Source organism: Nicotiana tabacum, chromosome 18 (assembly GCF_000715075.1).
Source record: "Nicotiana tabacum cultivar K326 chromosome 18, ASM71507v2, whole genome shotgun sequence".
NCBI lineage: Eukaryota > Viridiplantae > Streptophyta > Magnoliopsida > Solanales > Solanaceae > Nicotiana > Nicotiana tabacum.
In genome coordinates this window covers 52,283,425-52,299,539 of record NC_134097.1, presented here as the reverse complement: position 1 = coordinate 52,299,539, position 16,115 = coordinate 52,283,425, and the positions used below count along the sequence as shown (strand labels likewise).

The 16,115-nt window shown below is 40.6% G+C and overlaps 1 protein-coding gene across 1 annotated transcript; it reads left to right on the top strand.

Moving 5' to 3' along the window:
• Positions 1-15,367: 15,367 nt before the first annotated feature.
• On the top strand, positions 15,368-15,855 carry LOC142172508 (uncharacterized). The gene is made up of 2 exons (XM_075236140.1): positions 15,368-15,427; positions 15,535-15,855. The coding sequence occupies exons 1-2, from the start codon at positions 15,368-15,370 to the stop codon at positions 15,853-15,855; spliced, it is 381 nt and encodes a 126-aa protein (XP_075092241.1).
• The last annotated feature ends 260 nt before the right edge of the window (positions 15,856-16,115 follow it).

The window sequence follows — 16,115 nt, the reverse complement described above, 5'->3', positions numbered from 1 at the left end:
ATGCAAATGGAGGTAGAGCTTAACCTCGGAAGGCAGAATGGTAGCCTTATGCAATGCAGAAATGCAGATGGAGGTAGAGCTTAACCTCAGACGGCAGAATAGTAGCCTTATGCAATGTAGAAATGCATATGGAGGTAGAGCTTAACCTCGAAAGGCTGAATGGTAGCCTTATGCAATGCAGAAAGGCAGATAGAGACAGAGCTTAGTCTCAGAAAGCAGAATGGTAGCCTTATGCAATGCAGACATGCAGATGGAGACGGAGCTTAGTCTCGGGACAGAGCTTAGTATCGGAAGGCAGAATGGTAGCCTTATGCAATGCAGAAATGCAGATGGAGACAGAGCTTAGTCTCGGAAGGCAGAATGGTAGCCTTATGCAAGAAGTAAAGGCAAATAATAATAGAATTTTTTTAGCTGATAGCGGATCACGTATTTGCGACTGCTGGGGATACTGTGTCTGCTGGGGACACTGCGTGCGGATAGCAGCTGTGAGTAAGTGCAACGGTTCTGAGAGTCGTATTTCTGAGTAATGTGAGTCTCGTGAGTGTATAGTATATTTGATGATTTTACAACTCAAGTGCCTGCATCGAAAGAAAAATCGTGAGGTTTGTAAAGGGGGGAGGTTAGTTCGTATCCCCGTTGGCTCTGCTTGACCTGCTCGACTTTGATATAGTAATATTGTACGTATCATCGGGGTAGCATTGCTAAACAAAGTGATTTCAGAAATAAACATGTATGATTTTGTAAAAAATACGACATAAGTGTATAATTAAGAACAACTTTTAGATGAACCGGCGATTGTGACGTGGTCCAAGACATTGCAACCTTCCTTGTTACGGAATTTTGAGGGTCCTCCTCAAAATTCTGCCCTAGTTTACTGGGTTGCTGCTTCTGACTGCTGCTAGCGATGATTGGCTGAAATTAACTTCAGAATTTTGAGGGTCCTCCTCAAAATTCTGCCCTAGTTTCCAATTGCGGGGTGAAATGAAAGTTTTGTTAAATTGTGACCGAACCCATAGGGCTGCCTACGTATCCCCTCTTAAACGGGAATCAGGTCAGGCGTAGTTCAAATTACATCACAAAGGAAAGCATAAAGATTACACATAGTAGCGCTTGACTGCATCTGAATTAATTGGCTTTGGCCACACTTTTCCGTCCATTTCCGCAAGTATGAGGGCTGCTCCTATTAGAACCCGGTGAACCATGTACGTACCCTTCCAGTTGTGAGAAAATTTCCCCTTGGCTTCATCTTGATGGGGGAAAATTTTCTTTAACACCAACTTCCCCGGTGTGAACTGTCTTGGCTTGACTCTTTTGTTGAAGGCTCTGGACATCCTGTTCTGATAAAGCTGACCGTGGCAAACTGCATTCATTCTCTTTCCATCTATAAGAGCTAGCTTATCATAATGATTCTTTACCCATTCTGCATCATCTAGCTTTGCTTCCTGTATGATTCTTAATGAGGGAATTTCCACCTTAGCGGGAATGACGGCTTATGTACCATAAAATAGCATATAGTGGGTTGCCTCGGTTGATGTGCAGACTGTGGTGCGGTATCCCAATAAAGCAAATGATAGCTCCTCGTGCCACTGCTTATGCTTCTCTATCATTTTCCTTAGTATCTTCTTGATATTCTTATTGGCAACTTCTACTGCTCCGTTCATCTGAGGTTGGTAGGCTGTAGAATTCTTGTGTTTGATCTCGAAGGTTTCACACATGGCTTTTATCAGGTCACTGCTAAGATTGGAACCATTATCAGTGATTATTGATTCCGGAATCCCGAACCGACAAACGATACAGTCGCGGACGAAGTCTGCCACGACTTTCTTAGTCACTACTTTGTAAGATGATACTTCGACCCATTTGGTGAAATAGTCGATTGCTACTAGGATAAACCTATGCCTGTTGGAGGCGGCAGACTCGATTGGTCCAATAACATCCATTCCCTAGGCAGCGAACGACCACGGTGAGCTTGTTGTAGTAAGCTCTCTTGGAGGTACCTTTATCATGTATGCATGTATCTGACAGCGGTGGCATTTCCGGACATACTGGATGCAGTTCGTCTCCATAGTCATCCAAAAGTGACCAGCACGGAGTATCTTCTTTGCTAAGACAAAACCATTCATATGTGGGCCACAAGTCCCAGCATGGATTTCTTCTAGTAGTTTAGATGCTTCATTCGCATCGACACACCTTAGTAATCCTAAATCAGGAGCCTTCCTATAGAGGATTCCTCCGCTGTGAAAGAAATTGTTGGACAACCTTCGAAGTGTGCGCTTCTGAGTAATGTTTGCAAGTTCTAGGTATTCTCCTTTTGCCAAATATTCCTTGATATCATGAAACCAAGGCTTTCTATCTGCTTCTTCTTCGACATGAGCACAGTAAGCTGGCTGATCATAGATCTTTACCGGAATGGGATCAATGAAGTTCTTTTCTGGATATTGTATCATGGATGATAGGGTGGCCAATGCATCGGCGAACTCATTCTGGATTCTGGGAACATGTTAGAATTCCGTCTTTGTGAACCTCTTTCTCAATTCCTGTACATGATGCAGATAAGGGAGTATCTTGGAGTTCTTGGTCGCCCATTCTTCTCGGACCTGATGTATAAGCAAGTCTGAATCCCCCATTAATAGCAACTCTTGAATGTTCATGTCGATGGCCATTTTGAGACCTAAGATGCAGGCTTCATACTCAGCCATATTGTTGGTGCACGGGAATTTGAGTTTGGCGGACACCTGATAATGCTGACCGATTTCCCATACGAGGACTGCTCCTATGCCAACTCCCTTGAAGTTTGCTGCTCCATCGAAAAATATTCTCCAACCGACATAGGATTTTGCAATATCTTCTCCTATGAATGATACCTCTTCGTTAGGAAAATACATTTTCAGGGGTTCGTATTCTCCATCCACGGTGTTTTCAGCAAGGTGATTTGCTACCTGCCCCTTGATTGCCTTCTGAGTTACATAGACAATGTCAAATTCACTCAACAAGATTTGCCACTTGGCTAGCTTTCCAGAGAGCATGGGCTTTTGGAAGATGTACTTCAAAGGATCCATCCTTGATATGAGATATGTAGTATAGGCACAGTAGTAGTGTCTCGGCTTCTAAGCTACCCAAGTTAAAGCACAACAAGTGTGCTCTAACAAAGAATACTGAGCCTCGTACGGGGTGAACTTCTTACTGAGGTAATAGATGGCCTATTCCTTCCTCCCCGTTTCATCATGTTGCCCAAGAACACAACTGAATGCTCCATCCAGTACTGTAAGGTAGAGTAATAGAGGTCTACCTGGCTCGGGCGGGACCAAGACTGGTAGTGTTGATAGGTACTCCTTTATTCTGTCGAAGGCCTTTTGGTAGTCATCAATCCATTTGGTAGCAGCCTCCTTCTTCAATATCTTAAGGATTGGCTCATAGATAACAGTAGATTGTGCTATGAACCGACTGATATAGTTAAGTCTCCCCAAGAAACTCATCACGTCCTTCTTGTTCTTTGGCGGTGGCAACTCTTGAATATCTTTGACCTTTGATAGATCCAGTTCTATTCCTCGGCGACTTACAATGAACCCAAGTAGTTTTTTGGCTGGAACCCCAAATGCACATTTTGCGGGATTCAGTTTTTTAGGTTGTATCTTCTCAATCTATTGAAAAACATCCTCAAATCTTCCATGTGATCAATGGCTTTCTTGGAATTGATGATAACATCGTTTACATATACTTCGATCTCCTTGTGTATCATATTGTGGAAAATGGTGGTCATGGCCCTCATGTAGGTGGACCCAGCATTTTTTAATCCAAATGGCATCATCTTATAACAGTACATCCCCCACGGCGTAATGAAAGCCATTTTCTTAGCATCTTCTTCATTCATCCAGATCTGATGATACGCCGCAAAACAATCTACAAATGACTGCAACTCATGCCTAGCACAATTGTCGATCAGGATATGTATGTTTGGCAAGGGGAAGTCGTCTTTTGGACTAGCCCGGTTGAGATTCCGGTAGTCGACACAGACTCTGACCTTCCCGTACTTCTTTGGTACTAGCACAATGTTGGCTAACCACGTCGGATATTCTACTACCCTGAGAACCTTGGCTTTGACCTGCTTAGTGACTTCTTCTTTGATTTTCAAGCTCATATCAGGCTTGAACTTTCTGAGTTTTTGCTTTACCGGCGGACATGTCGGATCAGTTGGCAGTTTGTATGCAACAATAGATGTACTCAGACCAGTCATGTCATCATACGACCAAGCGAATATGTCTTCATATTCCCTTAGAAATTTTGTGTATTCCTTCTTTTTTGATAGCGATAAGTGGACATTGATTCTCGTCTCATTGACGTTCTCTGCATCTCCTAGGTTAACAATCTCGGTCTCGTCCAGGTTGGACTTAGGTCTGTTCTCAAAATTCTCAACTTCCTTAACAATCTCTTCCGGTATTTCATCTTCCTCTGAATCTGTGTCGGTTTATTACATTGTCTTGTTGCATGTCACAATCATCGGCTCATCAAGATAAGTAATAGTAATGTTTTATAAGCAAAGTAATGAGAGAGAATAATAAGAGTAAGATTTATAGGGAAAATCGAAATGCTTTGAAAAATTCCATAACTGTTTTGAACATTGAAGATCTTATTGAGAAATTTTAAAATGCGAAAGGAAAGTCAACTAGTAAAAACGAAAGATAGTGTATGATGCTTGTTCAGCCTTGCTACCCCCGAGGCTTTTCGGGCTCTGGTGACTCTGATAGTCTAGTTATTGAGGCATGCTCCTCTGCTCACTGTCTGTATGGAAGGGCTTTCCTCCCCCTCCTCCTCAAAAACAACACAACAATCCATATCATTGTCTTCCAAGAACAAATTCCTTACTGTTGCATGTGCTTCCTCTTCTTCTGACCCATAGATAACATCGGCTGGCTGGAAAGTTTTCTTCAAATGTGGTATTGGCTGCTCCAGCGCATAGTAAAGACCGCGCCATGGTGGTGACAGTTGTTGAATTCCTCTCTAGTGTACTCATATCCCAGACCGAAGGTGGTGCCATGTTTCTTTAGTTGGATAGGCTTAGCGATTCCTTGGATGTTCTTGCCAAGTCCCTTGCCAGGTTTGTATCCGCTCCAGTTCAATATGCTTTAAATTTTATTGTCCCACCATTTGCCCTTGTCGACGGCGTTGACTCGCTCGATGTGGTGATAGGTCTCCCCGCTTATCTTTCTTCTGCCTATGATTGCTGGGATGGTCTGGCGACTGTATATGGGATTGCTACCGTTGCCGTGAATGATCACCTCTTGGTGGTTCCACTCAAATTTCACTGCCTAATGTGGTGTTGACGCTACGGCCCCAACGGCATGAATCCACGGTCGTCCTAACAACAAATTGTAAGAAGCCGGCACGTCTATTACTTGGAAATCAACATTGAACCAAGTAGTCCCCATTTGCAAACACAGGCTGATTTCGCCAATGGTGGACCTTTGGGAACCGTCAAAAGCTTTGCCGTTGATGGCCCCGTCTTAGATCTTATGCCGCCCCTTTCCCAATGTCCTGAGAGTTACCAACGGACAAATGTTAAGGCTAGACCCTCCATCAATCAGGACTCTGGTGATAAAATAATCTTCGCATTGCACGGTGATGTGCAATGCCTTGTTGTGACTCAACCCTTCTGGTGCCAGCTCATCTTCATGAAAAGTGATCTTGTGACTTTCCAATACCTACCCTACCATGTTTGCCATCTCTCCTCCGGTGATGTTGCTTGGTACATATGCCTCACTTAGTACCTTTAACAGAGCATTCTTGTGTGTCTCAGAATTTTGTAGTAAAGCAAGTATGGAGATCTGCACCGGTATTTTGTTTAGCTGGTCAATGACCGAGTATTCCTTGTCTTGTATCTTTCTCCAAAGATCGTCTGGACCCGTATCAATAGTGGGTGACTGATTGGAGGCTTGCTTTCTTGCCTCAGCTAGGTGTTCCGGGGTAAAGACCCTGCCAGTTCTTGTCATACCCTATGCGGCAACAGTTTCCTCGAACCTAACCTTGCCTTTACTCCTTACCTCAGCTGTATAGTATCATGGTATAGCCTTTGTGTGGAATGGCATCACGGCTGACATTGCTACTGGGATCGACGTTGCTATCTTCACCCCGAACGGAGCATGTTCCTTGGGTGGTAAAACTGCAACTTCGAATGGTGTAGGTGCATTTGATGGTGACATAAATTCGACCTCAATCGGCGTTGGCATCTTTGGAGAGGATGGTGCTTCAAACTCAAGTGGCATAGACATATTTACCTCGGTGGCCCCAGAAAGCTGAATCTGGACTACAATCGAATTAAGGGTGACTATTGGCTCCTTTGGATCGTCGCCTTCTGTGATTAAACCGATCGATACCTTGGGGTCCCAATCATCTTCTATTTCAATTATGTGAATGTATCCACTCTTATGGTCTAGCAGAGGGTTGTTTCGGACATTTGGAGCAGGTTCCTTTGCCACAATAATTTTATTGTCAATCAGAGCCTGGATCTTGTCTTTCAGGGAGCGACATTCGTCGATGGTGTGTCCTTTCATGCGGGAATGGTATGCACAAGATTTGTTTCGATTAACCCACTAAGAAGGGTTCTCGGGTGTTATAGATGGGTTCGGCAAGGGTTGTATACTATTTAGGAGGTCTACGGTCAATATTTGGTCAAGATCTAGGGAAGTTTTGGCATATAGGAGGTGATTGATGGTGGGATGGTTGAGCATTGTAGGCTTGGTAAACATGTGCGGGTTGGAAATATCTGGGTGAAGTAGGTTGATATGTGGGAGGTAGAGGTGATTAATAAGTGGGCGGTGCAGTTTGGTAAGAAGGCGAGGGTGCCTGGTAGTTCTAAGTAGACTGATATGTCAGTGGAGGCATTGGATAGGTTTGTTATTTGATAGGGGATTTGGTTCTCTGTGTCACCATTACGGCACCTACGTCCGTTTTCTTGGACGTACCACCAGACTGTAAAGCCTTATTGGTAGCTTGTAAGGCTTCAAAGTTTGTAACCATACCACTTTTGATGCCTTATTCGATCCTTTCTCCCAGCTTGATAATGTCGGAAAATTTATGGCTCTAAATCATTATTAGCCTTTCATAATACTGTGAGTCCTGAGCCGAACGAAGAATTTGTTCATTTGTTCCTCTTCTAAGGCAGGTCTGACCTTAGCAGCTTCGGACCTCCAGCGAGTAGCATACTCGCGAAACGTTTCTGTAGGCTTCTTCTTTAGATTCTGAATGTAGAACACATCCGGCGCATTCTCCGTGTTGAACCTGAACCTGTCCATAAAGTCAGATGCCATGCTTACCTAGTTTGACCATTTCTTTGGCTGATGTACCAACACAAAGCATCTCCTTTCAAGCTTCTCATGAAACATGCGGACTCTCTCGTATTTCCCTACTCCAACTAGCTTGTCACAGTACGTTCTCAGATGGACCCTTGGATCTCTTGTACCATCAAACATTTTGAACTTCGGAGGTTTGTACCCCTCGGGCAGTTCAACATCGGGCTGTATGCAGAGATCTTCATAGTTCAACCCTTCAATCCCCTTACTTCTTTTGACGCCCTGGATACTGTTGGTCAATTTCTTAAGTTCTTCAGCCAGATTCCTGATGAATGAGTCTTTATCATCAGACTCGGGTGTGCTTGAGATAGGTTGGGTGGAGTGTGGCATGGTCTCCACGTAGATGGGGGTGTTATGATGGGTGTGAACGTGGTCATTTGTAGAGTTCAAAGATTCTGGGATGAGCAATGGAGTATTATTGGAGGTATGGCAAGTGTTGCAGTGGTGGTGAGGAGCAGGATGGTTTCGTGGCTTTGGGATATTTTGTGGAGGTGTGGGGTTCTGAGAATTTGGGAAATTAACGTCGGGAGTGGTGAGGAAAAATGACAGATTCGCCAGATTTCGAACTTGGTCAAGTTCTTCTTGGAATTTCAGTAGCTTTTGTTCAAGCTGGGATGCACCTTCTTTGGAAACCTGAGTACCATGAGTGACCTCTACCCGTTCAGTTGAGTTTTCCTTTCCGGCGTTGTTCGAATCTTCCATCTTCCCTTTGTTCTTGCTTCTGATAGGACTAAGATGAGGAGTGGGTGGAGGGCCCCTGGATCTCGTTGAATAAGATGTTATTGCAGGAGTGAACGAACTAACCTTTGGTGAGGGGAATAAATAAACAAAAAGTAAAAACAAAAAGGTAACAAGTCAGTGAGAATTATAAGAAAATGTTGCGATATTTAAACACATAGTGCAAGAATGTAAATTGTGTCCTATTTGGAACCTCTTTGTGCCCGAGGTAGGCCTAGCGACAAGTTGATTTGGAGAACTTAGAATGCTAAATGCCCCATTTTATTAATAAAAAGTAGACGAATCCCAAATTGACCCTAAATAGCAGGAAATAAAAATTTCACTAGTGGTTGTTGGCCTTATTACATTTCTTGAAGCAAAAGAAAAACTCCTATCTATTTGGTCCCGGAAGGACCTTCCCCAGACTCGGCATCTTTGGCTCCGTCAAATAGCTTTCCCAGCTCGCGAAGTCCCAGCAATAGGTAGGCTCTGGCTAGATGTTCGCCCTCATTTCCCTCAACATTTTGGCAATCCTCGATCCTTTTGAGGAACTTCCTTTCTAGCTCCACTATGCCTCGCTCCAAGTATCCCAGCCGCTTGTTGGCACTGACAGCCATGTCTTTCCACTCCTCGATCAGCTTTTGGTTGGCTTCTAGTATCTCACGATGCTCGCTTTCACATTCCCAGATCCTCTTGCGCAGTTAATTGTATTTGATCTGTGCCTCGGCCCTCTCATCTATGATCTTGTGGCCCCTAGCAAGTCCTGGCTAACCCAGACCCTCGTGATTAGATTCCAACTAGCCTAAATAGTATGGAGTATAGTCTGGATTCTTCTTTAGACCCATCATTTTGAGGAAACCTCTACCCTTGCGATTTTCCGTCATTAACAAACCCGGAGTTTCCCATGGTATACCAGCTAATACTCCTATTTCTTCCAACATGGGCGTCATCTCAATGTCCCCAAAGCAGAACACAGACCTATCACAATCCTAGAACAGAGTAGCAGCTTCTATGATCTTGTTGTTAGGTTAGACTTCCAGAAGAGAAGGTAGATTTCCTATGTATTTTCGGACAAGAGTCTGATCACTGGAATGAAGATCCTCCCACCAGCTTAGCAATTTTGGGTGGATGTTGGTGACCATGCCGAATCTGAGGACTTCGTGCCTCATATTTCTGCAAGACAAAAAGGTTAGGTCGTAACCCCCACCAGACTCGACTATTAAATATCAATAATTGGCATAAAAACATTTAGTTCTCAAATAAATGCACAGAACGTGATGGTATCCGTTTGGGTTTTAGGGAAACCCAGTGGACTTTGGACAAGGCTATCTTAAAGAGTCATTATATGGACAACATAATTGACTCAGCTAGGTTTGACCATGATGCATGCACAGTTAAATAGAGTAAGGTTTCTATGGGGTTTTAGACTAGTACTCTTGAGCGGACAACTCAAGGGGGAAAGGCACGGAACTGTCGACTACACCGTTGATCGACTGGTTTTACCGCAAATATGCCTTTTTCGGATTTAAAGCGGTGATAATATTGGAAGAGCGTAGCCACTCATTATAAGCATTGCTATGGTATTTTGTTTAGCACGAGTGGAATATGATGTTGAGCATGATTATACAACAATTAAAGCAGGTTGTCATGTATTTTCACGTTAGGAAAGCAATAAATACAACAGTTTTTTTTCATAATTTAAAGCGGTAGCAAAGGAAAGCAGTAAAGGAAAGTAATAAGGGAACGAAACAAAAGGACAAGTCAATTTTGCAATCGAAAAGAAAAATTGAATACTTGAAAGAAATAAATAGATAATTGTGTATAAAGAAGCATAAAATAACAATAATACTCTGAAGTGGTAAAAGCCTAAGAATTCCTAGTAGAGTTGTCACGCTGTCGCGCCCCCTTTTTCTCGCGAAATCGGATTTATGACATTTGGGAGGACAACTCATTCCTTTTTGGGAATTTGGGTTTGCATTTGAAGAGTCGCCACCTAATGATTAAGGTGCATTAGGACACCAAGAAGGTTTGATTTGAGTAACCAGAGATTGGGTAAGGGCTTGAAATTATTCCAAGGGGAAGGTGTTAGGCACCCCTCAGAATCCACTAGTATGGTTCTCGGCCAGACTATTATTGTGAATTTAGGTGCAAATAACATGCAGACAAATAAAACTTCAAATAAGAGGGGATTTTCACATAAGGGTTACAAGCAAATTTGGAAAGAATTAAAAGGAAGCTGATTTTCTTAAAGAAATAGTTTGAAATCTTTGGAAGAAACAAAGAAGCAAAAGGGAAAGGGGGGTCCTAGGTTTATTAATAATATGGATCACCCCACACAACATCTGGTAATCACTCCTCAGTGAGGGGCTACACGAGACGTTATCGCGTGGTCATCATATCCATATCTACCCTTTCCCACCCCGTTAAGGTATTAAAGCGTGAAATGATATCGTTTACTTATCGCATGCTATTACCCATTCCAATCCTATCAGTCCCGGAGGCATTTAAGACTACTAATCCTAAGGGGAAGGGATATTAGGCTTATTTGTAGTTTCAAAGGTAAAATTCTAAGGCGACATACAAAAACATGTATAGCAAGTTGGGGAAAGCACATAACAAGTAAAAGGCTCAGATATACCCTTACGAATAAAGAAAGCACATAATTAGCATGACTTTCACATACTGTTTATGATCTGATTAAGAACTTAAAGGTTGAGGCAGACTGGTTGATTACATAATTCAGATAAGAAACCCGAATCAGACCTGCCTACTGGTTGTAGTTAATAGCACAGATTCAGTTTATAACTTCTCCATAAAGCTTGCCTAAGTGTTGGACAAGGATCCTATAGGCATGGTATCTACTGAATACAGAAAGCAATAAACATAATACGTACTAGTTAAAAAGGTTGCCAAATTATTAAAGAAAGCAAGTTTTTACTAAGGTTAGAAATTCCGCTTTTGATGATACTTGTTATTACTGGTTTTAGCTCTAGACGTGAATGAAGCGATTCAGATTCGATTAATAGTTCCTATAGACATGCTTTCTATGCGTTGTTGATTTTAAACCTTTTTATAGACATGGTAAAATGCAGAAACCTTATAGGCATCATATCTAGGTTCTGAATTTTGTTTAAGACCTATGAACGTGATATCTAATTGCAGTTGATATTTTAAGACCTATGAACATGATTGCTAGATGAAAAAAATGGATGTACAAGATTTAGAAGGACCAATTGGCATAATTTCTATATACATATGCAAAATTCAGATTTCCAGATACTTATGGACATGATTTCTATATGAGAGAATGTAAAATTCAGAAATACCTATAGACATAACATCTATGTGAGAAATGCGGAATTCAAAAATACCTACAGGCATGATATCTTTGTGAGAATGCAGAATTCAGAAATACCTATAGGCATGATATCTATGTGAGAAATGCGGAATTCAAAAATACCTATAGGCATGATATCTATGTGAGAATGCAAAATTCAGAAATACTTATAGGCATGATATCTATGTGAGAAATGCGGAATTCAGAAATACCTATAGGCATGATATCTATGTGAGAATGCAGAATTTAGAAATATCTATAGGCACGATATCTACCCTTTGCATACATAGTTATCCCCCCCCCCTTTTCACTATCCAGCCCCAATTGCTTATTATAAAATTATTACAGCCCAAAATAAAGTAAAACACATCAGAAAAGAAAAAAATAAAACTACAACCAAAGGAGAGCCTGATTCAGACTTCATGTCTGAAATATGAGGTAAACCAACTCCATAAGATCAAAATCCAAAGGCTTTCTCCTATTCGAGTGTGTCAAAGTTCCCTAAGAGCCTCAAAAAGACTCTGGGCAATGCCCACACCCAAATGTATTATCAGATTAGGACAAGTGCATTGCGGAAGGGCCAGCCCTCAAGTGTCCAAGTTCAGAGAGAACTCAAGGTCCCAAGGCAAGGCTCACAAGAGGGGGCAGAACTTAAAGACTAAGAGGGAGTGCAAATGCATAAAAGAATTTTGAGAGAGGGAAAGGGGAAGGGAACAACTACAAATAAGTACACATAGGGGTACAGGGGAACGGGGAGGTTGTAAAGAGCCAAGGGCAGGCTGTGGGCATACCCAGCAATGGTCAATGCTAGCACACCCATAAGCCTGTTAGAATACACTATTAGAGGCTAGGATCCCAAGGGATCAAGCTTAATTCATGGACAATAATTTGCATATTGCCATGCTTTAAGCCATAGCTCAAACACATAGGGGGCAGGGGTTTGGGATTCATAATAGAAACAGGCAGAAAGAAATCAGCATGCTAATTTAAGTGTTGAACTATACAGAAATAGTAAGTAGGCATAGATACAAAAAAAACACATTGTCGTGGTGCTAAAGCTTAAATCAGAACATACCAGTTTCAAGGAAACAAATAGAGAAAAGCAGTAGGTCTTGTAAACAGGCCACGATGCAAGCAAATAAGAGAGAATGCTATTGTGAGTAAGTGTAGTTTCCAAAGAAAACTATGAGTGAGGGGTTGATTCCTTGTGCTAATGAAAGAGTAGTTTATTTATAGTGTGAAAAATAGGCAGAAATAAGGTAAGAAAACAATTAAGGGACTGGGGTATCAATTAAAAATCAATACAAGATTTTCCTTAATTAAGGAAATCAGATTCAAACGGAAAAACTATTTAAGGAAAGAAATCAAATAAACATCTTGTGCAAAGCATGCAATTAGGGGTAAATACATAAGAAGTTACTTAAGGGCAGAATTTTGAAATACACGGTTACATAAATAAGGTAAGAAAAATCAATTATTAGCCAGTAAATCAAGGATCAGAGATTTTGTAATCACTGGTCCATGAGTGAACCAAGTCAGAAAAGCTGAGAAAAGTTTTAACTTAAGTCGAGTCACAGGGAAATCAGCCAACAAGGAAAGAAATCAATCAACCTATACAAAGGAAGTCTGAACTAATCACAAATTTGAAAGCCATTTTAGAGGGAAGTTAAGCACATATAAAGTGAATACAAACATGCTACGCTGAAAGAAAATGACGTGTCATTGCAAAATCAGTAGATAATAGACTACAGGAGCATGGTAGTCATATAGGTTAGCGATGTAGAAGAGAAGTATCATCAAATAGCATACAAAAGGTCCAGTGTAGGAGACCTTAGAAGCGTTTAGTGGAAAATCAGAATTGCTTAAAGAGACAGAGGTTGAACGATTTCGAGACTCAGTTGAGAAACAAATTCAGAAACTCGAAATAGTTAGGGCTCCTGAAATCAGACGGTTTTAAAGATGAAGAACACACATATGACATAGCCAATGTTCTCAAACTCGGATGAACCCCAAATTCTACGGTTTTACCATCAATCGAGTGCCGAGATGAGAGGACAAGTAATCAAGAAGAAGATACTAGTCAAAAACAAGTTCAATGATCTCAGAAGGGAACTGGGGCCTTCGACATGCTTTTTTAGTAACAGAAACTCATGAGAAAAATAGTAAAAGAGTAACATGTGAATCACAGTAGAAGAGCTCAAAGAAACATAGTAGAAGAAGCTAATAAGAAAGATAGTAGAAGAAGACTAATCAGAACATAGTAGGAGAAACATATAAAGAAACTAATTAAGAACACAGTGGAAGAAACTTAATAAGAAACTCACAGAGAACACCATAGAAGAAATATAGTAAAAAAAAACACAAAAGAAAAAGAAAATCAGAGAAGCATCTAAATAACTCAGAAACCCTAGGTCGGAAAATAAAGGGTTTTGAAAACATAGCTTTGAAAGAAATATCAAGAAATCATTTAAGAACTTAGGGAAAACACGGATCTGGAACAGAACTAAAGAGATCGGAAAAACCTCAAAAGCTAGGGTTTCAGAGGAACCCAAACGGTGAGAAAGGCCTGGATCAAAGAAGGAGCAATCGAAGCCAGGCTCGAAACAGATATAGCTTACCGGAGCAAGGCCGGAGATGGCCATAAAACTTGAATCAACGAGGCCTGGACGAAGCTTCTTCGTGGTCAAGCCACAAAACCTCAACAAACAAGCGTGTATGCACCATGGAAGGTTGGTAGGTGGTGAGACCACCATAGATTCAGGCCAGGAGGGGGAAGGGGAAGGTTCTAGAGAGAACCAAAAATAGAGAGAGAGTCGATTAAGTGAGGGAAATGAGAGGGGTTTGGGGGGGTCGTTTGGTTTAATTTAGGAAGGGTGAATGGTGGTCGTTGATCATTTTGATCAACGGCCTAGATTAAATGGGGATTCGGGTGGGTTATTCAACCGGGTTGTGGGTCGGGTAGATTTAGGATTTGGGCTGGGTAATTGGGTTTGAGATTGGGTTTAATTAGGGGTTCAAATCTGGCTAAAATTGAAATGAAATGGGCTAACATTTAAATAGCCACTTTTTCCCTTTTTTAATTTATAAAAATAGTAAAATAAATTTCGGGAGTAAATTAAAGGTACTAAAATGATTAATAATACATAATTATCCAATTAAAAATACTGAAGTTAATTTTATAAATATAAACACCATTAAATCTTTAAAAAGGCTAATATCGTAATTACGTGCAATTTAGCTTTAAAAATATTAAATAAATTTATAAAAAATATGCAAAAATTGTGTTAGCTATATTTAATGCAAATATGAGAATTCAATAGATGAATCATCAAAATAATAATTTTGGGAATAATTATTGAATTTTTCTTGCTAAAATGAGGCAATAAATTGATTTAAAAATCCTTAAAATTAAGAGAAAAATATTAAAATCTTGGGACATACTTATATATGCATATTCATGCTATTTTAAAAGTATTTTGAATATTAAAATATAGATAAAAAAATTGGGCATCAACACCTTCCAGCTTTCTTTAGAAGCAAATTGTACAAGGTACTTGAGTTGTATCATTCAAGATAGAAGTAATTTGAATTAGTCGCAATAACCAGTGGCGTGTTGCTACAAGAATTAGAGTTTAATCCTTAGGTTCACAAGAGTTCGTAACTTTGATTTGACTTTGTTTAGTGAAGTATTTGGGGAAAATCCTACTGGGATGTAGGTCATGATTTTTTACCTTTTGAGCCGAGTGTTTTTCACATAAAAATTCTTGTATTCTTTACTTTTTGGATTATTTATTCTGTAACTGTAGTGTAAGGAATGTATTTAAGAACCAAGTCCTTCAATATATCGGTGCACGCGAAAATTGGATACCTTACAATCCCCCTCTTGTATGGTATTGAATTTTAAAACATCAATTGGTATAAGAGAAGGGTATTCTTGAAGAGTCTAACACTTTAGAAAAATATCAAGATGAGTGCACCACCTGGTAATGTGAAGGGCAATCTACTAGCAGGCCACCTCTCTTCAATGGTCAGTACGATTCATGATGGAAAGAGAGGATGATAGATCATTTACAGGCATAAGATTATGAGTTTTGGGACATAATCGTTGATGGTCCGTTGTTAACACTCGAGAAGAATGCCCAATGTGAGGATGTTCCAAAAACAAGAGCTGACTGCAATGTTGATTATCTTAAGAAGTGGGAGAAGAATGCTAAAGCAAAGAAATGGCTTATTTGTGGACTTGGTCCTGATGGGTACAGCAGAATCCAAGGATGTTCCACTGCAAAACAAATATGGGACACACTACAAGTGGCTCATGATGGAACTAGTCAAGTGAAAAGATCAAGAGGAACATTGTTTTCACAATATGAAAACTTTGCTATGAAGGATGGAGAAACCATTCAGGAGATGTACAGAAGGTTCACTACTTTGACAAATGAGTTGAGTTCTCTTTGAAGGATTCACACTGAATGAGAAAGAGTTGAGAAAATATTAACTAAGTTTCTACCAGTTACTTGGGAAAGCAAGATCACTGCTATTTAGGAATTAAAGAACATTGCTACACTTCCCTTATATGAGTTGATTGGAAATCTCAAAACCTATGAGCTAAGAAGACAAATCATAAGATGTGCCTAAGAATGAAAGAATTTTGGCACTCAGAATTCCTGAGGATTCTAATTTGGAAGATGATGAAATGGCAATGATCACTAAAGACT

Excerpts from the sequence above, each read along its gene's own strand:
- LOC142172508 (XM_075236140.1), top strand. The coding sequence starts at position 15,368 with ATGAGTGCACCACCTGGTAATGTGAAGGGCAATCTACTAGCAGGCCAC. Across the intron at positions 15,428-15,534 it reads CAGGCCACCTCTCTTCAATG|AATGCCCAATGTGAGGATGT; the intron begins GTCAGTACGATT and ends ACACTCGAGAAG.